This window comes from Equus quagga, chromosome 5 (assembly GCF_021613505.1).
Source record: "Equus quagga isolate Etosha38 chromosome 5, UCLA_HA_Equagga_1.0, whole genome shotgun sequence".
NCBI classification, from domain to species: domain Eukaryota; kingdom Metazoa; phylum Chordata; class Mammalia; order Perissodactyla; family Equidae; genus Equus; species Equus quagga.
In genome coordinates, this window is record NC_060271.1 from 64,958,920 (window position 1) to 64,986,517 (window position 27,598).

Genomic DNA, 27,598 nt, shown 5'->3' on the forward strand with positions numbered 1-27,598 from the left:
ATAGGTTGTGATGTTAGTCAGAATTGCAACAATTTTTGTTTGTTGATTTTGTGTCCTGCAACTTTGCAGAATTTATTAGTTCTGTTTTTTTGTGGAATCTTTAGAGTTTTCTACATAGAAGACCATATCATCTATCAATGGAGAAAATTTTACTTTTTCCTTCCTAATTTGGATGTCTTTCATTACTCTTTCTTGCTTAATTTCTCTGGATGGGACTTCTAATATGATGTTGAATAGAAGTGGTAAAAGTAGGTATCCTTGTCTTGTTCCTGAGTATGTGAAAGACTTCCTGATTGGTGGTGAAAGACTGAAAGGAAAAGTTTTCAGCCTTTTACCATTAAGAATTTTGTCATCTGTGGGTTTTCTGTAAGGACTTTACTATGTTGAAGTAGTGTCCTATTCCTAATTTGTTGAGTGTTTTTCATGAAAAAATATTGAATTTTGTGAAATAACTTTTATGTATTAATTGAGATGATCATTAATTTTTGACTTTACTGTTTGAATGTGATGATTTTAATAAGTTCAAATTTCCTTGCATTTCATGAATAAGTCCCACGTGGCCATGGTGTGTAATCCTTTTAATACGCTGTTGAATTTTGTTCGCTAGTATTTCCTTGAGGATTTTAGTATCAATATGAACGAGAAATATTGCTCTCTGGTTTCTTTTCCTGAAGTGTCTTTGTTAGCTGGGTAATGCTGCCCTCATAGAGTGAACTAGAAAGTTGTCCCTACTTTTCCTTTTTTAAGAAAATTTTGAGAAGGATTGGTGTTAATTCATCTTTAAATGTTTGGTAGAATCCACCAGTGAAATCATTTAGGCCATGGCTTTTCTTTGTTTGGGAGTTTTTGATACTGATGAAATCTGCTTAATAGTTTATAGGTCTGTTCAGATTTCCTGTTTCTTCAGTCTTGGTAGGTTGTGTGTTTCTAGGAATTTGTCCATCTCGATTATCCAGTATTTTGGCCTACAGCTGTTCACAGTGCTCTTTTAGAGTCCTTTTCATTTCTATAAAATTGGCAGTGATGCCCCCAATTTTATTTCTGATTTTAGTTCGAGTCTTCTTTGTTCTTTCTTATTCTTTGTAGCTAAAAGTTTGTCAATTATGTTGATCTTTCTGAAGAACCGACTCTTGGTTTTGTTAATTTTTTCTATTGCTTTTCTATTGTCCATTTTCTTCATATCTGCCATATCTGTATTATTTCCTTCCTTCTGTTAGCTTTGGGTTTAGCTTGCTCTTCTTTTTGTTGTTTCTTAAGGGTAGAGTTAGGTTATTCATGTGAGATTTCTCTTCTTTTTTAATGTAGGTATTTACAACTATAAATTTCCTTCTGAGCACTGATTTTACTGCATCCCATAAATTTTGGTACATTGCATTTTCATTTTCATTCATCTCCATGCATTTTTCAATTTTTCTTGTGATTTCTTCTTTGCCCTTTTGATTGTTCAAGAGTATTTTGTTTACGTTCCACATATTTCTGAATTTTCCAGTTGTCTCTGATACTGATTTTTACATTCATCCCATCATGGTCAGAGAAGATGCTCTGCATGATGTCTATCATTTTGAATCTGTTGAGATTTGTTTTATTGCCTAATAGAAGGTCTGTTCTGAAGAATGCCCTATGTAAACTTGAGAAAATGTGCATTCTGCTATTGTTAGGTGGAGCGTTCTGTATATGTTGGTTATGTGTAGTTGTTTTACTGTGTTGTTGAATCTCTCTATTTCCTTACTTATCTTCTTCCTAATTGATCTACCCTTTATTGAAAGTGGGATAGCGAAGACTCAAACTATTATTGTGGAACTATTTTTCTCTTCAATTCTATCAATTTTTGCTTTATATATTTTGATATATCTTCATTCTTTTTTCTTTCTTTTCCTCAGATGTAATAATTTCAATTGTTCTATCTTCAAGTTTACTGATTCTTTTTTCTGCCCACTGAAATCTGCTTTTTATCACCTCTAGCAAATTTTTTATTTCAATTATTGTATTTTTTTGGTTAAATAATTTCTGTTTGATTCCTTTTTATAATTTCTCTCTCTTCATTTATATTCTCATTTTGTTCATTTACTATTTTACTGTCTTTATTCATGTCTTCCTTTAGCTTTCTTGGTCTCTTTAAGACAGATGTTTAAATACATCTCTAGTTGTCTGATATCTGGGCTTTTTCAGGTATACACAATAATTTTCAATCATTATTTGCTCAAAGTCTTTTATCACTCCAGCTTCTTTCTCACCTCCTTTTGGGATTCCATGATGTGTGTATTAGATTTTTTTAGAGTCCTACATATCCTTGAGGCTGTGTTGATCTTTTTTTCAGTCTATCTTCTCTCTGTCATTCAGATTAGCTATTTTCTATTACTCTATCTCTAGTTCTCCGATTCTTTCACTGCTTCCTCTGTTCTGATGTTGAGCCAATCCTCTTGGGTTTTTAAATGGATATTTGTATTTTTCAGTTCTAACATTTCCGTATTTTTTCAGTTTATATTTCCTATTTTTTTTCTGAGTTTCTATGTATTCATTTGCTTCAAGTACATTTGTATTGCTCATTAAGCATTTTTATGATGGCTGCTTTAAAATCTTTCTCAGATAATTGTAACATATTTGTCATCTTGTTGTTGGACTCTATTAATTGGTTTTTCTCATTCAAATTGAGATTTTCCTAGTTCATGATATTATAAGTGATTTTTGATTAAAATCTGGACATTTTGGATATTATGTGTTGGTATGGGAAGTGAGAGTCTGTATGTCTAACAAACTTCCAGATGATGCCAATGCTGTGGATGATAGTTGGCAGAGAAGCAGGGATACGATTAGACAAGTGATTAACTATGCTGGCCACACCTAAGAATTTCTTGTGGAAGATTTTTTGAAATGGAGAGCCTGAATTCCTGTCAAAAGTTTTGAATCAATCAGTCTAGGACAGGGCTGACGCAACAACTATTTTTAAACCTCTTCATTAGATTTTATTATGAAATTAGATTTATTCTAAAAGGGTGATTAATAGTTTACAGGTCTACAACAAAAACAAAAAATACCCCACCTATAAATGTTGTTGAGGGAAGGATATTATAGTGAACTTACATTTCTCTTGTTCAGCCCTGGGGCATCTTCTTTACAGTCCTCCTGGAAAATGCTGAAATATGCCTTTAACCTGCATTGATACTAAAATTGCTTTAAGAAATTGTCCCCTCTCTTAGCTTGTCTGTCTTTTTACTAAAAATTTAGGAGGAACTTGATATTTACATTCTCATTTGGAAAAATGGTCCACTGGCAATGTGAATATAGATCTCTAGCTAGAACTGGGGAAAAAGAATCTCTCAGAGAGGATATTTAGCTGGAATAAGGGAAGGAATCTGAGTCCTCTGTTGTCAGTCTTGGAAGCAGGACAGGGCTCCTACCTAAGGGAAGTTAAAATCAAGAATCCTCAAATTCCCCAGTAAGAATCCTTTAATCAAAACTTGCATTATCTGGGCAACTAACAAGTAAGAGACGGTAACACCTTAAATGGATATTTTCATTTCATGTCTTGATTGACATATAAAATACAAGTGAATCACCCAGTACCTCTAAGTAAGAATAGTCTTTACTGCTTGTCAGAAACTTTGAATACCTCCTCCTTCATTAACCTAAAAATTCAAACTGCAGTTTGAAAATCATTTCTTTTTACTCTCACCATTCTTGATTGTCAGGTCCAGAGTCTTACTACTAATGTTTGTGGTGTCAAGAGCAACTAAATTTATCAATTTGATTATGTTTCCTATGCTTATTCATTTATCTAACAGTAAAAGTTTGGCAATCAGTTAGGCAATAGAAATACAAAATTCTATCACAGCTAGTTGCATTTTTGGTCAAATTTCACCACAGAAGATTAAAAAGGAGCAATTTTTTGTGTGTAATCCTGTATTTCCTTGGAAATTTTTGCAAGTTTTTGTTTTAAAAACCTTTTAAAATAAAGTATAAAAAAAGAACAAGAGAAAATTCACACTGCTTTGGACTGCTCACCTCAAGATTAAAACAAAAAGATAAAAAAGTGAATTAATTAATATATTTTTTAAATATGAGATCAAGTCAAAATTTTTTACTCCATGCAAAAGACAATAATCCTCTTTTTTCAGTACTGTGCAGGACATTTTTCCCTCTGGTTTTCTTCTGTCTCCTGTTCCTACTGCTTCTGGCCCTCTGGCATGAGTCCTAAGTAAACCTAGCATGGACATCATTTACTGTAATGGATTGGGAATGTGTCAAAAGCTAATTTTGACGACCTTACTTGTAGCCATTTTTCTGAGTTATTGGAGAGTCAGTAAACTGGTCTTAGAGAGGGCACTCATATTCTGGCTCTTTGGCTTAGTGTGGACATTGGGGGCTCTCAATATCTGATTGGGTTTTCCTTAGTCCATGAGTTGTTTGACACAGTTGTTATATTTGATGACTGAGCCACTCCTGGGGCTGGCTTTTGTTTTTCCATAATTGTTATACATTGAATGGGAAACCATTCTGGAAATGAAGTTTCCCCATGCCAGTGCCTCTTGATCAAAAAGTAACATTATCCAGCACCCTTCTTCTTGGGATCAATTCCCTCTTCCATGAGATCTATGTCACAGCTCTCATCCACTCTTCCTCTGCAGAGGCTGTCACAAAAATGTGGCCACTGGTAACCTCATCCCACCATCTTCATCTGCACATTTCCCCTTTCCTCTTGAATTAGAGCCAAGTGCCCTTGAATGAAATCCAGCACTGGCCCCATTGGAGAACAGTTGGGAAGTTCAATCATCTATAAGAAGTCTTGACGCTCACAGCCTCTGAGGGTGAAGGAGCTGGGCCCTGAGGAGCTGCAGGAGGTTTTTTTTTTAATTTCTATTTTTATTTTTTTAATTGCAGCAACATTGGATTATAACATTATATAGCTTTTGGATGAACATCGTAATATATTTCGAATTCTGTGTAGATTACATCATGTTCACCACCCAAAAACTAGCTATAGTCCATCCCCTCACATATGTGCCTAATCACCCCTTTTGCCCTCTACCCCCTTCCCTTTTGGTAACCACCAATCCAATCTCCCTTGCTATGTGTTTGTTTGTCATTGTTTTTATCTTCTACTTATGAGTGAGATCATACGGTATTTGACTTTCTCCCTCTGGCTAATTTTGCTCAGCATAATACCCTCAAGGAACATCCATGTTGTCACAAATGGCTGTATTTCATTATTTCTTATGGCTGAGTAGTATTCCATTGTGTATATATATCACATAGCATTATACACAATAGCCAAGACTTGGAAGCAACCTAAGTGCCCATAAAGGGACGAATGCAGGAGCTTTTTGTTCCCTTCTGTAACACGGTGGGTAGAAAGCCTATTGGCTCCTGACCAGAGTAGATTGCAGCATCTTCAACCTACACACAGCTGATGGTGAGAGAATAAGAGGCCCCAGATGCGCTGCCGCTGAAGCTGGCTGAAACCCTGGAGGCCAGGTTTGATGTGCCATAAACAAGGAGCTTTAGACGGACTTCTGGCTTCTGTTGTTACCAGTTAAGTAGCTGGTACTTATACTTGCGCTGATCCTGCAGGTGACGGTGACCCTCTCCCCTTGGGAAACAACCATGGAAGCCGGAGACTGGGTCAAGATGTTTTCTCCACTGGATACCATGATCACATAGGAGAGGTGAAAAGAGATAGAGTTAACAGAAATAGAGCTACAAGAATGTCTTCATACCCTGCAACATGAAGATTTACTATAAGACTCAACCTAAAAAAAGAAAAAGCCTGTCTCAGACTCACCCCATGAGGATCCTGAGTTTGGAGCTTCTCTTTCTTACCTATGACACTGAGCAGCAGGAAGCTGAGAGTTTGAGCCTGAAAATCCACTATGTTGGCTGAGTCTTGTCACAGGCTACACACATCTCTTTTCATAAAAACACCTTGTAAAAGCAACTCTCAGAGTTTTGTGGTTTCAGAGGAAGAAAGATGCAAATCAGCAGAGTGTAGGCAAAGAGGTCCTGGCTTATAAATCTATGAAGTCCTTCCACTTACTTGTATAAGTGAAGTGGGTATAGGATAGGAAAAGTTCTCAGTGCTTTTCTGAGGTGTGCATACACCTGGTCCTTTGTTCCTGTTCAAACAGGCTTAATTTGACCTCATTTGCAAGGAAAGCTCCATGGAGCAATGTGTGAGGTGAATTTCCTCTGTGATAACAATCTGTTAAGGGATGATTCATCAGAAAAGCCCAATCTCACAGGTCTGTCTCTTTTTGTCCAGAGGCGGACTTAGTGTTGACTTAATGCTTAACTAAGACCTTGCCCATTCATTGGGGTCTCTTCAAACACCTCTGTACCCACAAAGCACTGGGAAAATTAGCATCCTAGTGAGCGATGTGGAACATAGATATTGTCAAAGCTGTTTCCATAAAAAACAGGCACTGCTTCCATCCAGAGAAGAGAACCCACCAATAGGCAGGGCAAAATCAGCCTTTCTACCTGAAACTGAAGGACACTCAGCTATTGGTTCATTAACACCATAATTTCTCTAGCGCTCTACCTCATCCTGGCTTGAGAAGGACCCTGGGCTTTGAGGAGCTGGAGTGGAGACTTATAGTAAATAACTAAAAATCGAAGTAATAATTATTTTAGGCACAATATGAAGAATGTTCTTTTACTGGGATGTTTAACTAAAAGTGCTTTTTTTCTTTTTCTATGATTGTTGGAGAATAGTTTTCAAAAAGTTATATATTAATTATCAAGAGTAATTAAGAATACCAGAGGTCGAGAATTTATCTAGAAATTCGTTCAAAGTGAGGTATTGAAAGATCTTACTTAGTTTCACAGCAAGTTTGGACCTATTCCTGTATAACTGAAGAAATACAGGGACTGCGAGAAATCATGGAAATACTGTCCCTGCTACCTCAAGGACAAGTAACTGACTCACTGATTCTCTTTTGAAACAATTCTCCCAGTGTTGGTCCTAGATTCTTAAAGACTAGGAGTAACAATTACTTAGAGAATTTGTGAATAAAGGCCCCAGGGCTAGAGATGCTGACTTTCCACTGGGCTTGAGTTCACCTTAATTCTTAAAGTATGCTTTGCTGAGAACTCAACTCTAGGTATGTGGCTACTTTTTATTATTATTTTGAAGATTTCCCATGGTTTCTGCCTTACCTTGCTTATGTTGAGACATTATCTGTTATTCTTACTCTTGTTCCTTCAAAATGAGAGAACTTCTTAATACTCACAACATTTTCCATTATGTGGTGGTCCTACTCTTTACTCAAGCAATTCTATTAATAGGCAAATAAATCCTGTTCAGATTTTGATAGAAGAACCAATCGATCAACTTGACATAATTTTATCTATATCTTTGCACATAGGTGCTTCCATTCCTATAGATTAGCTTCTCAGATATGAGTTTGGGGTAATAATTCCATGTTATTTTAATTTTAATAAATAGAAGATTGTCCAAAAGGCTGTATAAATTTACATTCCTGTCCCCAGCATATTAAGGTGTGCTGTCTCTGTATCCCCATCAGCAGAGATGCAATCACTCTTTAAACATTTTCTAAACTGTGGGGTAAGAGAAAAAGATTTTTGTAATTTTCTTATGGTAAACCAATACACAGGTCAATAGATAGAATACTGACAACACTTCAAAAGCCCCACACGTTTCTTCCCAATCAAAGTAATCGTCATTGGATTTCCACTGTAATCATTTCCTCATTTCTCTTTAACTTTTGCCACTTAAGATTGTATCACAAATACCTTAGTTTTTCTATCTTTTGGACTTTACATTTTGAGGGTATAGAGATGAGAAACCATAGTGTCATTTCTCATTTAGAACCCAAGAAGGAGCTAAGAGACCATGCCCTAGGAGAAGCGATTAGGAAGTAGTTGTCACAGTGAAGGAACCCAGAGCTATGCATGAAAGCATTGCCTAGCTACTGTCCCACACCCCTGCTCAGATGCACAGAGTCTGGCTGTTCAGAGCCCTTATCGATGTGCAGACTCCTAAGGGTAAATACTCTTAAGCACCCACCAGATCTGGAGGGTTTCCAGGCTCAGCTCCTCTGGTGTCTGTTCCTCTGAATCGCAGATGAAAGGAAAGGCCAGAACACATCAGGTTTAAAAAGAAAAGTGCATATTGAGGTTTTTTAATTGCTTTATTGAAATATGATGCCATATCATAAAATGTACTCATTTTAGTGCACAATTCAATGACTTATAGTGAATTTACAGAGTTGTAGATATTTCAGTATCTCACATTTAAATATTATAATATTTTCATTATTACAAAAAGAACTCTGTGGGGGCTGGCCCCGTGGCCGAGTGGTTAAGTTCACATGCTCCGCTGCAGGTGGCCCAGTGTTTTGTTGGTTCCAATCCTGGGCACGGACATGGCATTGCTCATCAAAAGACACTGAGGCAGCATCCCACATGCCACAACTAGAAGGACCCACAACGAAGAATATACAACTATGCACCAGGGGGCTTTGGGGAGAAAAAGGAAAAAAAAAATTTTAAAAATCTTTAAAAAAAAAAACAGAACTCTGTGCCCACTATCACTCACAGCTTCGGGTATCCACTAATATACTTTCTTTCTATTGAGTTGCCTTATATGGATTTTTTGTACAGGCATGATCCATTATATGATCTTTTGTATCTGGCTTCTTTCATTTAGCATACTGCATTTAGGATTCATCCATATTGTAGTGAGTACCGCTAATTTATTCCCCTTTTTTGTTGGATAGTATCCCATTGAATGATATATCACATTTTATTTATCAATTCATAGGTTGATGGACATTTGGGCTGTTTGCACTTTTTGGCTATTATGAATAACACTGCTATGTACATTTGCCTACAAATATTCATGTGGACATTTATTTTTATTTTTCTTGTATAGATTCTTACTAGTAGAATTGCTGAGCTATTTGATAAATTTATGTTCAACTTTTTAAGAAACTTTTTTCCAAAGGGGCTGCACCATTTAGCATTTAGTACAGCAGTGGATTAGGGTTTCCCATTTCTCCATATCCTCACCAACGTTTGTTATTGTCATTTATTTTTTATTATAGTCATTATAGTAGGTGTGAAGTGATATCTCATTCTGGATTTAATCCACACTTCCCTAATGACTAATATATTTGAGTATCTTTCCATGTGCTTAATGACTATTCGTTTATTTTCTTTGATGAAATTTCTACTGAAATCTTTTGCTCATTTTTTACTTGCATTATCTTCTTGCTAAGTTTTGTTAAGTATTTGTCCATCTTAAGTTAGAAGAGTTCTTTATATGTTATGAATATTGATCAGATAAATGATTTGCAAATATTACCTCCCAGTCTGTGGTTTGTCTTTTTATTTATTTATTTATTTTTTTGAGGAAGATTAGCCCTGAGCTAACTGCTGCCAATCCTCCTCTTTTTGCTGAGGAAGACTGGCCCTGAGCTAACATCCGTGCCCATCTTCCTCTACTTTATATGTGGGATGCCTACCACAGCATGGCGTGCCAAGCAGTGCCATGTCTGCACCCAGGATCTGAACCAGCGAACCCCAAGCTGCTGAAGTGGAGCATGTGCACTTAACCGTTGTGCCACTGGACCAGCCACTGTCTTTTTATTTTATGGTGTCTTTGAAATAGAAAAGTTTTGAATTTTGATGAAGTCTAATATATCAATATTTTTGTTATAGATTGAGCTTTTGATGTTGTAACTAAGGAGTCTTTGGTGAACCCAAGGACACAGAACTTTCCCCCTAAAAGTTTTATAATTTTTGCTCAGTGAGATCTCTGATCCATTTTCAGTTAATTTTTGTGACGGCAGGAGGTCAAGGTCTAAATTCATATTTTTGCGCGTGGATACAAAATGAAAAGTCTATCCTTTGTCAATTTAATTACCTAGGTATCATTGTCAAAATACAATTGATCATAAATGTAAAGATTTGTTTCCACACTCTCAGTTCCATCCATTGATGTATATGTAAACCTTACGTCGCAACCACATTGTCCTAATAAATGTAGTTTGAAGTTGTTGATACTTTATAAATATATAGCATATTTTGAAACTGGGAATTGACCCTAGGATGACCCTATGACACCTACCCCCTGGGGTTCATGCCCTGTATAAGCCCCTTTCCCTTGACTGAGGGCAGAATCTGTGATCTCATTTTAGCTCATACAACCTTGCAGAGATGAAGGGATTTTTAGATGTAATTAAGGTCCCAAATCAGTTGACTTTGAGTTAATAAAAAAGAGACGTTACCCTCGGTGGACTTGACTTAATCAAGATAAAGCTCTTAAAAGAGGAACGGAGCCCTCCCTGTTGTTGATTGATTCCCCTTGCTGGTTTGATCAATAAGCAGCCCCTGTGACAGAAACTTTGGGTGGCCTGTAGAACCTTAGGATGGGCCTCCAGCCAACAGCCAGCAAAAAGCCAGGACCTTTAGTCAGACAATCACAAAGAAAAGAATTCTTTTGACAACCTGAATGACCTTGGAAACAAAGCCTGCGGATGAGAAGGCAGCCTGGTCAACACCTTGGTTTCCGCCTGGGAGACCCTGAGGAGATAACCCAGCTGAGCCCTGCCCAGACTCTTGACTGAGAGAAACTGTATGACTATAAATATGAGTTGCTTTAAGCCGCTAAGTCGGTGGTAATTTGTCATGGAGCTAATATGACATAAAACTAATACGACAATAAAATTTCATATGCGGTGAGATAGGGTTACAAACTTAGAAACTAATGTAATCTGAGCAAACTGGAAAATTGTAAAGGACTATTTTGTCAGTGTCCTTGCTCCCTTTGGGGAGAAAGCAGAAGCTAGAGGCAGGCCAAGGTAGAGATGGAGGGTAATGTGAAAACTAAACCTTCCATAATTGTTACTGTGCACACTCAGCCTTCTAGAGTCCATTCTACTTGTAATATCTGAACCATTAGAAAAAAAAGATGACAAGAAAAGATCTTGGCCATGTATATGGAATATATCATAGAAAAAGGACATGAAAAATGGACAAGAAGAAAAGTACAAGTAGATAAGTATATGTAGAACTGAGAACCTACATTTGGGGAATAACACAGAGGTAGGAAAATCTGAATCAAAAAAGAAAAGATAATGATATCACAATTCATAGGTTTCTGAAAAACTGCAGAAGTTTTTTAATGTAAGCTCAAGCAGATAGGAGTGGTTAAACATCAAAATTAGAATGAGAAGATCAGCCTGTGTCTGAAAGATATATAGCTAACAATTTTGCGGTTCAGGGTACTTTTTCTTTGAAATGACTGAAAAGTTTTCGTTAAGTTTAAAACTCTTATCTAGGGCCCGGCCCCATGGCTGAGTGGTTAAGTTTGTGTGCTCTGCTTCAGCAGCCTGGGCTTCACCAGTCAGATCCTGGGCACAGACCTACACACCACTCATCAGGCCATGCTGTGGCGGTGTCCCACATAGAAGAACTAGAATGACCTACAACTAGGATATACAACTACGTGCTGGGATTTTGGGGAGAAAAAGGAAAACAAAAGAAAAAAGACGAAGATTGGAAACAGATGTTAACTTAAGGCCAATTTTCCTCATCAAAAAAAGCATACTTTAAAACAATTTTTAAAAAAACCTTTTATCAGGGCCGGTCCTGTGGCCCAGTGGTTAAGTTTGTGCACTCCACTTTGGTGGCCCAGGGTTTAGCTGGTTTGGATCCTGGGCACTGACATGGCACTGCTCATCAAGCCACACTGAGGTGGCATCCCACACAGCACAACTAGAAGGACCCACAACTAAAAATATACAACTGTGTACCAGGGGACTTTGGGGAGTAAAAGGAAAAATAAAATCTTTTAAAAAGAAAATCTTTTATCTAAGCAAGACCTTGTGACATCTAGAAAAATGCACTGAGAAATAGAAAATTCCTGAGGTGTCCTGATGTAGTAAGGAAATGATTAAATTATACAATGAGTTGTGTGAGGCACACACACATCAACTTAAAAATTTTCTGTTTCAAAATGTGACATCTTTATCCAAATAACCTAGAGACACTGGGCTGAGGTGCTGGATGGAGAGGAGCATCTGAAAGAGCTGAGCATCTGTGAACAGCTATCTGGGGAGGTTTTCGTTTACACGTAGATCACCGTGGGAGGATCCTCCTTACCTTGCTGGCAGTAGTAGTTTGCAGCAGCGTCGGCCTCCACAGGATGAATTGTGAGGGTGAAATCAGTCCCAGACCCACTGCCACTGACCTTGGCTGGGACCCCAGACTCTCAACTGGGTGCTGCAGAGATCAGGAGTTTAGGAGGCTGTCCTGGTTTCTGTTGATACCAGTTAATAGGGCTAATAATGCCAAAATAATTATTGATACTCTCACTTGTCCTGCAGGAGATGGTGGCCCTCTGCCCTGGAGACCTGGTCAAGGAGGGTGGAGACTGGGTCAGCACAGTGTCCTAGTGAAGCCTAAAATGATAAACGCAACAAACTTCACAGATGTACTGAGATCATCTCAAAGTAGTTCCATTGCGTTGGTAACACTTGTAGTCACAGTCACAGACAATACTCTGAATAACCATAAAACTGGGTAACTTGAACCTACAACATAAGCTTTAATTCTAGCGACCAAGAAGCCAGAGACACAGAAAGCATGATGGCCACAATGCATACCCTCCCTCTCACCTGCAACCAAGAGCAGCAGGATCCACAACAGGGAAGCCCTTGACCCTATCCTTGAGAGCTGAGCTAGAGGTTGCTCGTCAGGGGCCCCGACAAGCAGACTTTTAGGATGCTGTGAGCAGCCTGGAGCTTTGTCTAATGACACAACATGCAAATCAGCTCAGAAGAATTTGGGTTGGTGCTCAAAAGGGACACCTGCTCATATTTCACCCAGTGGGAGTTGAGGTTATCATAAAGTTTCTAAGTGTAGCTCAAGCACGTCCCTAGGGATTTTGTGACCCATTCTATTGATTCTTTGCCCCTTTGTCTGAGATGCCACGTGGGAGGATACACTGAGGCTGCCTTACCATAAAGATTAAAGTGGATCCAGAAATACTTTTGACTCCTCAAAATTAAAATTTCATATCACCTCAAATAAAAATGAATTTTAAGTTGTGATCATGATCAGGAAGAGAAAACAATGCTTTTTACAAAACAGTGGAACAGGGTGGCCTGGTTTTGATGGGGAGAGGAAGTTGGCCCCAGTGAATAAATGAGCTTTAAATCAAGTCCTGAAATGTCATGAGGACCTCAAAAGGATGAGGGCTGGGAACCTAAACTAGTTAATGAAGTTGCTCAGTGCAGATAAGACAGAGTTTCTCCATCTGCTCAGTCCTGAAAACCAACACTGTGTCTTCCTGAAGCCCTCGGAGGCAGAGGAGGCACTCCACTGGGTCCTGTCCAGAGTGAACCACCAGCCTCTAACTTCTTGTTGCTCCAACTTTGTCGTCATTGGAGGCTAGGGCTGAGGAGCCCTATGTTCTCTTATAGTAAGATATGGTTCCCCCAAAACACTGGCAATAGTTATATAATTGATATTAGATTTACTTTTGACTATGAAGTGAACAGAATAATTTACATCTGAAAATATTTCTTAGAGATTAAGAATGTACAATGAATCAACTGACAATAAACTAGTGGCGCATTCTATTTAGTGTTCTCTTAGGCAACTACTTACATCAGCCTTTTTAGAATTGTTTAAATAATGTAGCCCAGGACAACTGCCCTTTTTGTTAGATTGAAAAGAGTATTTAGGTGCCTACCCCGTGGCCTAGTGGTTAAGTTCGGCACACTTCAGGTTTGATTCCCAGGTGTGGACCTTCAGCACTCCTCAGCAGCCACGCTGTGGCAGTGACCCACATAAAAAACAGAGGAAGACTGGCACAGATGTTAGCTCAGGGTGAATATTCCTCAGCAAAAAAAAAAAAAAAAGCAATAAAGGAGAGTATTTTTAAAAAATTCTACATGGCATTTTCTTTACTCAGCAAACAAAATCATTGGCAGGATCAACACAGAGAGCTAGTCATCATCAACTATAAGGCAAACTAAATAGCTAGTGACTTCTTACACAGAAACCAACAGCAGCCTGGAGTGGATCCTGGATACCTGTCAGTCAGCTTCCAATCCAGTTTGTGGACAGAGAGGTGGATGTCTTTTCTCTACCTACACTCTAATTATCAACAGTGGAGAGTGGGTCAATGTTGTACTTACTGCTGTATAAAGTTATTCCCAATTCCCCAAAGGGTTATGACTCTGAACACAATCCCCAGGCCAGCTGGGCAGGGAGGATCTTTTGTGACACTTACTCTGCTTTTCCATAGCACCTGCACTGGAAGCAGAAACACTAACTTGCTTTGGAGAAAATTGTGTACGATGCAAGAGAAGGTCACACATCTTGTCCTGCAGCTGTTTGCCTGGAATAGAGGTCATTTTCCCTAATTCCCAGACACAGCATTGGTTACAGCATGAGTGGGCCGAGTGAGGGTCAGTGCAGCACGTCATTGGAGTTACTGGACCTGCCCCTGTCATTCTGACTCAGGGAAAGTGAAGCTCAAGTGTTTGGAAGATAGAATAATGCATGATAACACACACTTCAGTTGTGAACCTAGAGAAGCTCCCAGGGCAAGAGAGTGATAGTAACAGGAAGATACAACAAAAGAATAAAATGGGAAAGTTCAGAGTCATCAGACACAGGGCAGAGACAGTTGATCCATCACGGTGTGAAGCACACAGTTCCCCGTGAGAAGCAGTTGAAGCCTTGATTGGCTTTGGTGATATAAATCCATCTGTATAGACGACTCTGATTCAGGTGATGCAAAACATCTTGAATGATGTTGAGAAGGGTCCATGGCAGGTTATTACAGAGTCTTCATAGAGTGACTTCCTTCCGCAAAAGACGCAGAACAAGCTAATCTACTCAAACATTCCATAAGACTTACACATTCTTCTACAATTAAGACAGGAGACATGGCCTTTCTTATAGCTGAGGGGCCTCTCAAACAGGTGCAGGAAAGCAGCAGCTGGTGCAGCAAAGACTCACTAACCCATGGTTTTGGGGAGGAGGTTTGTCTTTGAGGCTGAAGCACTGTGGGAGGAGAACTATACTCCTGCTGACAGCAATAAACTGCCACATCTTCAGCCTGGAGGCTGCTGATGGTGAGAGTGAAGTCTGTCCCAGACCCACTGCCACTGAATTGGTCAGAAACCCCAGATGCTCTACTGGATGCCCAGTAGATGAGCAGCTTAGGAGCCTGGCCTGGTTTCTGCTGGTACCAGGCTAAGTAATTCTTCTGGTTGGAGCTACCGAAAAGACTCTGGCTGGACTTGCAGTTGATGGTGACACTGTCTCCTACAGACACAGCCAGGGAACCTGGAGACTGGGTCATCACAATGTGCCCACAGACACCTGCAATAAGGAATGGACAGTGACCATACATTGCATCTTTAATATATTAAAATATACATTTTAAAAATGTAGCTTTTGTTATTTATCATATAATTAGACTGTTTTAGATGAAATGTTTGATTCATTCTGCTTGTAAAAATCATTTTCTGATTTTACAAAGATATTTCTCCTCTAAACCTCTTACCTGAGACCCAGAACACCAGAAGGATGAGGAATTGTGGCCGTGGCACCGTCTTGCTGCCGCTCGCCTGTTGGACTCACTCAGGCTCCATCTCCAGGAAACCCCATTAATGGAGTTCTGAGCAGCCGGCCTGGTACCAGTGTTGCCTATGCAAAGCAGCAGAGAGTATGAAAGCAACAGTTCCTGTTCAGTGAGTTGTGAAGACAAATAACAGAAAGAAGGAGACAAAAATCTCCTTACCCAGGAAATGTGATTGTAGGCCTACAGGGGACCTACAAATCAACTGAAAACTACGATTTTCAATACAGTTCAACAAAATTCCCAAATGTAATAAATATATGTTTATGAGCACATAATTCAGAACCTAATTGAAACAATATAAATATGCTGCCAGTAAACGAAATATAGTCACGCCACTGGTTAGAATGAGGATATCCTCCACACATCTATATCTCTATCTCAGACTCTCTTTTGATTTTTAAATACACATTTGAAGTTCCTCACTGACAATTCAAGGGCACTTCAACACATCTAAAGCAGACCTCTGATAGCTCCCTTTGCACAAACACTTTCTCAGAAAATGTGTCACCACATACTTATGACTCTCTCTTTTCACTGCTCTTGGGTTAACTAGTTTCTCAAACAACATCTCAGATTCTCCCAACCTCTCCTTCACTAACAGAGCTAAGGTGTCACAGCTCCTCCTGGGGGTAAAAGGTGAAAAGCTTCTGTTCCCAAGCTCTGCTAGAGCCATTCTTCATTTTTCCCTGCTCAAAATCAAAAGAATATATCTATAGAATTACAGAAATAACAGTATCATGAACTCTCCTTGGCAGAGAGCATTTAAAACAAATGCAACAGAACCTCCGACCTCACAGAGCTTTCATTTTAACGGCAGTCAGATAATAAACAAGACAAATAACATCTCTTCTGCTGCTCTCTCTGAGATCCCTACCCAGAAGTGAGGTTATTTCTCAGGGCCAGTGGGGCGGTGAGTATCTGGGTCAATTTAGTGTAACCTCACTCCTCAGCATGAACAGAGTCAGAGGAAGAAGGAGCAAGTTGGTGCAGTTAAACACTTGTGTTTCCTGGAAAAGTAAAGTCAATTGTAGTCTCATTAATTGCCAAGTATCCAGATCAGCTTTTGATCATGGACAGTGGACTTTCATATCAACATGTCCCTGCAGCATGAAACCACCCAACGCACAGACTTTTTCTTACATTCTTGTCAATAGATCTTGAAGTGGTATCATGGTTAAAATTTACATTTCCATGATGACTAATGATGCTGAGTAACTTCTCTTATGTTTATTTTGCATTAGCTATTTGGATATCTTCCTTCTTGGGAAAAGCTTGTTCAAATCACAGTTTATCTTCTTTGAGGAGTTATTTATATATTCTTAAAATGAATCTTTTGTCATAAATATGCATTGGATACTGTTTCCCACCTTGTGGCATGTCTATTTATGTTCTCAACGATATATTTGAAAAGAAGTTCTTAATTTTAATGGAGTATCATTTATCCTTTTTTTCCTGTGATTGTGTGTCGTATGTAATAAATATTGCTCATGTTTAGAGCCTAAAGATTTCCTTCTGTTTTTCCTCCCAGAATCATCATTACGTTATCTCTCACATGTAGTCTATGATCGTCTTAAAAAAAAATTCTGGAAAGATTATTCTTTGTGTGAGCTAGTCCACTAAGCATAGTTTTGCCTGGTATGAAACGGACTGAAGTTTTTATTTCCACTTTTGATTAATTTCATTTCCATATGCAACTGGACCTTACTATTTTTTGAAAAAGAAAAACAACTTTTAATCCACTCTATTGCCTTTGTTAGGTATCAAGTGACTGCGTATATGTGAATCTTTTTGTACTCTCTCTTCTGCTCTATTTGCCTGTCTTTGTACCTACAGGACACTATACTGTCTTTACTGTAGCATTGTAATCAGTCTTAAAATCTGATATTATTAGTCTTCTGACTTTTTCTTCTTTAAGATTCTTTTGAATGTTCAATCCTTTAAATTTTTGTGTAAATACTAGAATCAGCTTATTGATTTCAAAAAAATCCTTAGGGGATTTTAATCGGATTGCTTTGAATCTATATATCAAGTTTTGAAGGAATGATAATATTGATTCTTGTGAAGATGTAAAAAGTATCTATTTACTAAAATCTTCTTTAGTCCACAATAGATATTTTACAAATTGACATTGAATCCAGAGGCTTTGCTAAATTATTATTTATACTGGTTTACTTTTAGATACTTAACAATTTATGTACACAATTTTGCTACTCGTAAGTAAAGATATTTTCCTTCTTCTTTTCCAGATGTGTGCCTTTTCTTTCTTTATCTTGCTTTATTGTATGTGCTAGGACCACCAGTATAATTCAGTCATGATAGTGAACATGTTTGTGTTTTTCCAGTATGAAGGATAAATATACAATATTTTATCATTGAGTATGGTGTTGGCCCTAAAAGTTTGATGGACAATTCATCACAATGAGGGATTTCTTTTTAATTTTTCCTGACTTGCTGAGTTTTTTTTTTATCATGATAGCTATTTACTTTTCTTCAAATGACTTTTCAGCATCTGTTGAGATAATCATATAGTATTTGTTCTTTATTCTCTCAAGGTGGTGATTATATAGATCAATTTTCTAATGCTAAAGTAACCTTACAGTCCTAGAATATACTTACTTGGTGGTGATGGATTATTCTACATAGATATAGATATGTATAGAGATGGATTAAATTTTCTTTTTTTTCCCATAATTTTTGTGTCTATATCCATGAAAGATACTAGTCGTTAACTTTCCTCTTTGTAATGTCCTTACTAATCATTGGAATGCATATCATCATAATTTTATATATTAATGATTGATTAATAATTTCCTCCTAGATCTCATCAAGATGGTGGAATAAGCAGACACTGAACTCGTCTCCTCCCATGAACACAACCAAGTTACAACTATTTTTGGAAAAATTACCCTGGATAGAAAACTGAAAACTGGATAAAAAGAACCCCCACAACAAGGGACAGTCCTGACTAAGGCAGAACAGGCAGAAATTCCTGCTGGAGAGAAAAAAAGCCACCTTTGGGAGCAGCAGAGCTTCTCAACTGGCCAGGCAGGAGCCACCCTAGGGTACGCAGCCCTCCCTAGAGGAGTGAGGTCCCGAGTGGGGGCTGATACTACTATAAGCATCCTTCAGACTCAGCCCAACTGAGATGAGGGTCTTACTGTCTGGCTTCGCTGGCTATTAACTGCAGCGAGGCTACCCCCAGAAAAGTTATCAGCCGAAAGCCGAAAAGATCTGGGTCTTAAAGGGCCCACGCACAAACTCACTCATTGCAGCAACCTAAAATCACCAGAAAGAAGGCTGACAGTCCTTTGGTGAAACGAGACTCACCTGGTGGGCTCTGGGTGCATCTTAGTGAGAGGAAGGACCTCTCTGGAGACTGAGACATTGGTGGAGGCCATTGTTCTGACCTGGATCAGGCATGCTGATTCAGACCCTGGTGGGTGCCATTGAGATTCATCCCTTGGCCTGTTAGCCCAGGGGTCTGCCACACTCACTAGAGCACAGATTTAATCCAGTTCAGCCAGGAAAGGCAGGCTGACCTAGGGACCAGCCCCAGCAGCAAGCCCTCAGGCTCCTTTTTGGCCTGCATTGACTGGGTGCCTTGATCATCTACAAGCAGTTGAGTGTGTCCACCTCTGTGGGGCAGGGCCTGTGTAAGGACCAGGTGAACTGTGGGAGGCATTGGTGGAGAGGTGGGGGCCTCTGCAGTGCAGTGTTGGGGTATGCTCCAGGAGGTTGGGAAGTGTGCACAGACCAGGACTGTGTTGATGGTGTGTGTGGTCCTGTGGGGGGTGAGGCTTATCAGAGGCAGAAGACCTGTGCTTCACAAATAGTCATAAAAAGGATCAGCCCCACCTTCCAAAGTCTGAAACAATTGAGTACTCCCATGCCTAGGGCCAGCCCCACTCAGCTGCACTCCTAAGAGAACTGACAACAGCCTTGTAGGCCTGAGGCCTATTGCAACTATAAGCCCCCGAGCCTAGCAACCAGCTACACTGCATACCAACCCAACTAAGAGGAAAATTGCAACAGGCCTGTGCTGATAGAGTTTGTAGCCAATGGTGCTGAGGCTCCCAAAATCGGATTTACAAACAGCTGGCCAGGGAAGGAAAGACTAGATTCCCTGGGTACCTTCAGTAAGAGCAACCCTGCCACAGCAGAAAGGCACAAGTACCTCACAAAGGGGTCACTCCTGGATCATTTGGACTGGTGAGGAGAGAGAACCACACTGCTGGGATTCATAAGACATCTCATACATAAGGGCACTTCTCCAAGATCAGGAGACTTGGCTGACTCACCTAATACATAGAAACAAGCACAGAGAAAGAGGCATAATGAGGAGACAAAGGAATACTTTCCAAGCAAGGGAACAGGACAAAACCCCAGCAAAAGGACTAAATGAAACAGAAATAAGCAATCTACTTGACAAAGAGTCCAAACAAAATATCATAAGGATGCTCACAGATATTGGAAGAAGACTGGATGAACACAGTGAGCTCATCAGCAAACTGGAAAATATAAAAAAGAACCAATCAGAAATGAAGAATACAATACTGGAAATGAAAAATTCACTAGAGGGACCCAATAGCAGAGTAGAGAATGCAGAAGAATGGATCAGCGAGCTAGACAAAAGACTAGAGGAAATCACCCAAGCTGAACAGAAAAAAGAAAAAAGAATTAGACAGAATGAAAACAGTACCAGGGAACTCTGGGACAATATCAAGCGCACTAACATTTGGATTATAGGTGTCCCAGAAGGAGAAGAGAGAGACAAAGGGGGAGAAAACTTATTTGAGGAAATAGTAGATGAAAATTTTCCTAACCTAAGGAAGGAAACAGACATTCAAGTATAGGAAGCACAGAGAGTGCCAAACAGGATAAGCCCAAAGAAGCCCACAACAAGACATATTATAATTAAAATGTCCAAAATTATAGAGAAAGAGAGAATCTTAAAAGCAGCAAGAGAAAGGCCACAAATGACATACAAAGGAAAGCCGATAAGGCTATCAGCAGATTTCTCAGCTGAGACCTACAGGCGATAAGAGAATGGCACGACATATTTAAAGCACTAAAAGAAAAAAATCTACAGCCAAGAATACTCTATCCACCAAGGTTATCATTCAGAATGGAAGGAGAGATAAAGAGCTTCCCAGACAAGCAAAAATTAAAGGAGTTTATCACCAAGAAACCAGCTCTACAAGAAGTGCTGAAGGGACTTATTTAAGTGGGAAAGTGATGACCACAAATAGAGATTTAAAAAATTATCAAAAAAAAAAATCCAGGCAATAAAATCACTTGTAAATGTAAAAATATAGTAAAGGTAGCAGATCAAGTACCTGTGAAGATAATGTGAAGATTAAAAGACTAATGTACTAAAATCACCTATTTCAATGATAAGATGGTAGCAGGTAGACACACACTAAGCAAGAGCCTATATGATTTGAAAAACATAAAATGTGGGAGGAGAGGAGTGAAAAAGTAGAGCTTTTAGAAGGAGTTCAAGCTAAAGAGTCTATCAACTCGATGTAGACTGTTATGTAAATAGAATATTAAATAGGATCCTCATGGTAATCACAAATCAGAAACCTATAATAACTAAGCAAAAAAGTAAGACAAAAGATGTCAAACATATTAATAAGAAAGCCATCAAGCTACAAGGGAAGAGAGCAAGAGGAGAAGAAAGGAAAAGAGAAGAGCTACTAAAACATCCAGAAAAAAAGTTTAAAAAAGTAACATAATGGCAATATATATTCATCAATAGCTACTTTAAATGTCAATGGACTAAATGCTCCAATCAAATGCCATAGGGTGTCCAATTGGATAAAAAAAACAAGACCCATGTATATGCTGCATACAAGAGATACACTTCAGACCTAAAGACACTCAAAAACTGAAAGTGAAAGGATGGAAAAAGATATTCCATGCAAATGGCAAAGAAAAGAAAGCAGGAGTAGCAATACTTACATCAGACAAAATAGACTTTAAAACAAAAACTGTAACAAGAGACAAAGATGGGCACTACATAATGATAAAGGGAACAATCTAACAAGAAAGTGTAACACTTATAAGTATCTATGCACCCAACACAGGAGCACCTAAATATATAAAACAATTATTAACAGACATAGGAGGAGAAATAGACAGTAACACAATAAGAGTAGGGGACTTTAACACTCCACTTACACCAATGGATAGATCATCCAAACAGAAGATCTATAAGGAAAGAGTGGCCTTAAATGACACATTAGATGAGATGGACTTAGTAGAGATATATAGAACATTCCACCCCAAAACCACAGAGTACACACTTTTCAAATGCACATGGAACATTCTCCAGGATTGATCACATATTAGGCCACAAAACAAGTCTCAATAAGTTTAAGAAGATTAAAATAATACCATGTATCTTTTCTGACCACAAAGGTATGAAACTAGAAATCAACTACAGGAAGAAAACCAGAAAAGCCACAAAAATGTGGAGATTAAACAAAATGCTACTGAACAACGATTGGGTCAATGGAGAAATCAAAAAATTCCTGCAGACAAATGAAAATGAAAATACGACATGCCAAAGTCTATGGGATACAGCAAAAGCGGTTCTAAGAAGGAAGTTTGTAGCAGTTCAGGCCTACCTCAACAAAGAGGATAAATCCCAAATAAACAATCTAACAGCACATCTAAAGCTACTGGAAAAAGAAGAACAAACAAAGTCCAAAATTAGCAGAAGGAAGGAAACAATAAAAATCAGAGCAGAAATAAACGAAATAGAGAATACAACATAATAGAAAATATTAATGAAACCAAGAGCTGGTTCTTTGAAAATATAAACAAAATTGACATACCCTTAGCTAGACTCACCAAGAAAAAAAGAGAGAAGGCTCAAATAAACAAAATCAGAAATGAAAGAGGAGAGATTACAACAGACACCTCAGAAATACAAAAGATATTAAGAGAATACTATGAAAAGCTATACGCCAACAAATTGTATAATCTAGGAAGAAATAGGTAAATTCTTAGAAACATACCACCTTCCAAAACTGGACCAAGCAGAAGTAGAAAATTTGAATAGACTGATCACCAGTAAGGAGACCAAAACAGCAATCAAAAAACTCCCAAAAAATAAAAGTTCAGGGCCAGGTGGCTTCCCTGGTGAACTACCAAACATTCAAAGACTTAATACCTATCCTTCTCAAACTCTTCCAAAAAATTGAAGAGTATGGGACGCTTCGTGACTCATTCTATGAAGCCAACATTATACTGATACCAAAACCAGACAAGGACAACATAAAAAAAGAAAATTACAGGCCAATATTATTGATGAACATCGATGCAAAAATCCTCAACAAAATACTAGCAAATTGAATACAACAATATATTAAAAGGATCGTACATCATGATCAAGTGGGTTTCATTCCAGGGATGCAGGGATGGGTCAACATCCACAAATATACCAACATGATACACCACATTAACAAAATGAAGAATAAAAATCACATAATCATCTCAATAGATGCAGAGAAAGCATTTGACAAGATACAGCATCACTTATGATAAAAACTTTAAATAAAATGGGTATAGAAGGAAAATACCTCAACATAATAAAGGCCATATACGACAAACCCACAGCAAATGTCATTCTCAATGGAGAAAAACTGAAAGCTACCTCTCTAAGAACAGGAACCAGACAAGGATGCCCACTGTCACCACTCTTATTTAACATAGTGTTGGAAGTTCCAGCCAGAGCAATGAGGCAAGAAAAAGAAATAAAAGGGATCCATATTGGAAAAGAATAAGCAAAACTGTCACTATTTGCAGACGACATGATTTTGTATATAGAAAACTAAAGAATCCACTAAAAAACTTTTAGAAATAATAAATGAATACAGTCAAGTCACAGGATACAAAATGAACATACAAAACTCCGTTGCGTTTCTATACACTAACAACGAAGTAGCAGAAAGAGAAATTAAGAATACAATCCCATTTACAAGTGCAACAAAGAGAATAAAATACCTAGGAATAAACTTAACCAAAGAGGTGAAAGATCTGTACACTGAAAACTATAAAACATTGTTGAAAGAAATAGAAAAAGACAAGAAGAAATGGAAAGATATTCTATGCTCTTGAATTGGAAGAATTAACATCGTTAAAATGTCCATACTTCCTAAAGCAATCTATAGATTCAATGCAATCCCTATCAAAGTTCCAACAACATTTTTCACAGAAATAGAACAAAGAATCCTAAAATTTACATGGAACAACAAAATCCCCAAATAACCAAAGGATTCCTGAGAAAACGGAACAAAGCTGGAGGTATCACACTTCCTGATTTCAAAATATACTACAAAGTCATAGTAAGCAAAACAGCATGGTACCGGCACAGAAACAGACACATAAATCAATGGAACAGAATCGAGAGCCCAGAAATAAACCCACACATTTATGGACAGCTAATATTTGACAAGGGAGCCAAGAGCATACAGTGGAGAAATGGTGTTGGGTAAACTGGACAGCCACATGCAAAAACATGAAAGTAGACCATTACCTTACACCATGCACAAAAATCAACTCAAAATTGATTAAAGACTTGAATGTAAGACCCCAAACCATGAAACTTCTAGAAGAAAACCTAGGCAGTACACTCTTTGATATCGGTCTTAGCAGCATATTTTCAAGTCCCATGTCTGACTGGGCAAGGGAAACAAAAGAAAAAAAGAACAAATAGGACTATATCAAACTAAAATCTTCTGCACAGCAAAGAAAACCATGAAAAAAATGAAAAGACAACCTAATAATTGGGAGAAGATATTTGCAAACCATATATCAGATAAGGGGTTAATACCCAAAATATAGAAAGAACTCATACATCTCAAAAACAAAAAACTAACAAGCCAATTAAAAAATGGGCAAAAGATCTGAACAGATATTTCTCCAAAGAAGATATACAGATGGCCAACAGGCATATGAAAAGATGTTCAACATCATTAGCTATCAGGGAAATACAAATCAAAACTACAATGAGCTATCACCTCACGCCGGTCAGAATGGCTGTAGTTAACAAGATGGGAAACAACAAGTGTTGGAGAAGATATGGAGAGAAGGGAACGCTTGTACACCGCTGGTGGGAGTGCAAACTGGTACAGCCACTGTGGAAAGCAGTATGGAGCATCCTCAGAAAATTAAGAATAGATCTTCCATATGATCCAGCTATCCCACTGCTGGGTGTTTATCCAAAGAACTTGAAAACACAAAGGCATAAAGATACATTCATCCCTATGTTCATTGCAGCCTTATTCACAATAGCCAAGACTTGGAAGCAAGCTAGGTGCCCATGAAGGGACGAATGGATAAAGAATATGCTGTATATATACATAATGGAATACTTAGCCATAAGAAATGATGAAATCCAGCCATTTGTGACAACATGGATGGACTTTGAGGGTATTATGTTAAGTGAAATAAGTTAGAGGGAGAAAGTCAAATACCATATGATCTCACTTATAAGTAGAATATAAAAATGACGACAAACAAACACATAGCAACAGAGATTGGATTGGTGGTTACCATAGGGACGGGGAGGGGGGAGGGCAACAGGGGTGATTAGGCTCACATGTGAGGTGATGTATAATTAGTTTTTGGGTGGTGAACATGATGTAACGTACACAGAATCTGAAATATATTACGATGTACATCTGAAGCTATATAATGTTATAATCCAATGTTACTGCAATAAAAAAAGTGTAAAAAACAATAACAATATACTACTTCACTGGTAGTCCGAAAACCTTATAATAATCCTAAGTCTACTCTTGTCCCTTTTATCAATGCTTTCACTCACTTCGCTTATATTAAGCATACATAAGTACACATATATGTGCATGTATTATGTACATTTTTGTTTATGCGTTATGTATATTATGTAAATGTGCATATGATATATATATAAATTTACATAAAGTGCAACGAATTGTTGATATTATTTTTAATATCTGTTTTCTGTTAGTTCAATTAAGCATAAGAAAAATAAATGTTCTTATTTTACCTTTGCTTATTCCTTCTTCAAATGCTCTTCCTTACTTTATGTTTATCTGAGTTTCTGACCTACATTATTTTCCTTCTCTGTAAATAACTTATTTCAACATTTCTTACAAGGCAAGTTAAGTGACATCAAATTTCATCAATCGTTGATTGAAGAAGTCTTTATTTCTTCTTCATTTTTCAAGGATAATTTTGCAGGGGAGAATTCTAGTTTAGTGTTCTGTTTTTTCTTTCTCAAGTATTTTGCTCCATTATCTTCCTGCTTGCAGCTCTCCTTAGGAGAAGTTAGATGTAATTCTTATCTTTGCTGCAGTAAGGTGTGCTTTTCTTCTGGCTTCTTTCAGGATTTTTTTCTTTATCTTTGATTTTCTGTACTTTGAGAACTATATGCTTGGTATAAATTTTGTTTTGTCATTCATCTTCTTGGTGTTCTCTGAGTTGCTGGATCTGTGATTTGGTGTCTGTTATTGTTTTGGAGAAATTCTCAGTTATTATCGTTTCAAATATTTTTCCATTCCTTTCTTCCTTTCATCTCCTTCTGGTATTCCTATTAACATTATGTTACACTCTTTGTGGTGTCCCATAGTCCTTGGATATTCTGTTCTCTTTTTTTCAGTCCTCATTCTTTTTGCTTTTTGGTTATTCAGGATTCTATTGATATATCCTCTAGTTTAGAGATTTTTTTTTTTTTATCAGCCAAGTCCAGTCTACTAATGAACCTATCAAAGTCATTCTTTCTGTCAGTATTTTTTAACTCTAGCATTTCCTTTTTGTTCTTAGGATTTCCATCTCTTCGCGTACATTGTCCATCTGTTCTTGTATGCTTTCCACTTTATCCATTAGAGTCCTTAGCATATTAGTTATAGTTGTTTTAAATTCCAATCTTCTAATTCCAACATCTCTACCATGCCTGGTTCTGATGCTGCTCTGTCTTTTTAAATTATGTTTTTAGCCTTTTGGTAGGCTTTGTATTTTTTCTGAATAGCAGGATGCGATGTACCCTGTAAAAGAAGCTGCCACAAATAAGCCTTAGTAATAATAGTAATCATCTCACCACCAATTACTTCCCCTTGTTGGGGGAGGGGAAGCGTTCTATAGTCCTCTGATTAGTTCTCAGTCTGTTTGTGAACCTATTCCTCTGGACTGTGAACTTCACAAGCATTTCTCAGTTTTTTTCTCCCCCTTAGGATGGCTACAGTGGGATACGGTTGGGTAATTTTTTGCCCCCAAGTCAAGCTCCCCTCTAATAATAGCTTAGCAGGTTAGGGTCTGGTTAACTAGTCTTGCCTCAAGGCAGACCTTAAGAAAAACAGATTTCTCTGGCATATAAATAGTTCTTTTTCTGCTCCCACTGCTAAAAGCAGGAGGTGATTTTCTCTGATATTTACTGTAGGAATCTAGTTGAGCTCATGAGGTAAACCTCACAATATTGTAGGGGCTCCTCCTAATACAGCATCTCCCTGGAATTTTCAACTCTCAGACTTGTGCACACTGAGCCTCCAGCAATTTGTCAGTTGAACTTCAGGTGTTACACTGGCACCGACCTCTGTGGCAGATTCTTCTCCAGTAAAAGCTGAGACGCCCTGGATTTGCCTCTTTGACTCTCTAATATGAAGCAGAGCTTTTCCCTGAATCCTCATCTCTGTGACTGATCCATGAACATTTTTGGTTTTTCAGTCTCTTCAGCTTTTTACCTGTTGTTGGATCAGAGTGGAGACTTTCAAGCTCTTTACTTGCAGAACTGGAAAGCAGAAGTCAGGTTTTGTTTTTGATGGTGCATGTAGAGTATCATTTTTCTTATGTGACAGCAGAAGTGATAGATCTACACTTACATTTTCAATCATGACATAATTTTGTTCCATTTGCCTCCTGAGTTCTGTTTTTTCTTCAGTCTACGAATTATGCAAAACACTATGCAGAAATTTTCTTCTGGAATCT

General features: G+C 38.1%; 1 gene segment (V, D, J or C); it reads right to left on the reverse strand.

Moving 5' to 3' along the window:
* Nucleotides 1-14,812: 14,812 nt before the first annotated feature.
* On the reverse strand, nt 14,813-27,300 carry LOC124239636 (immunoglobulin kappa variable 4-1-like). The segment is given in 3 exon segments: nt 14,813-15,360; nt 15,545-15,608; nt 27,205-27,300. Coding segments are annotated over 3 exon segments (708 nt in total).
* Between the last annotated feature and the right edge of the window lie 298 nt (nt 27,301-27,598).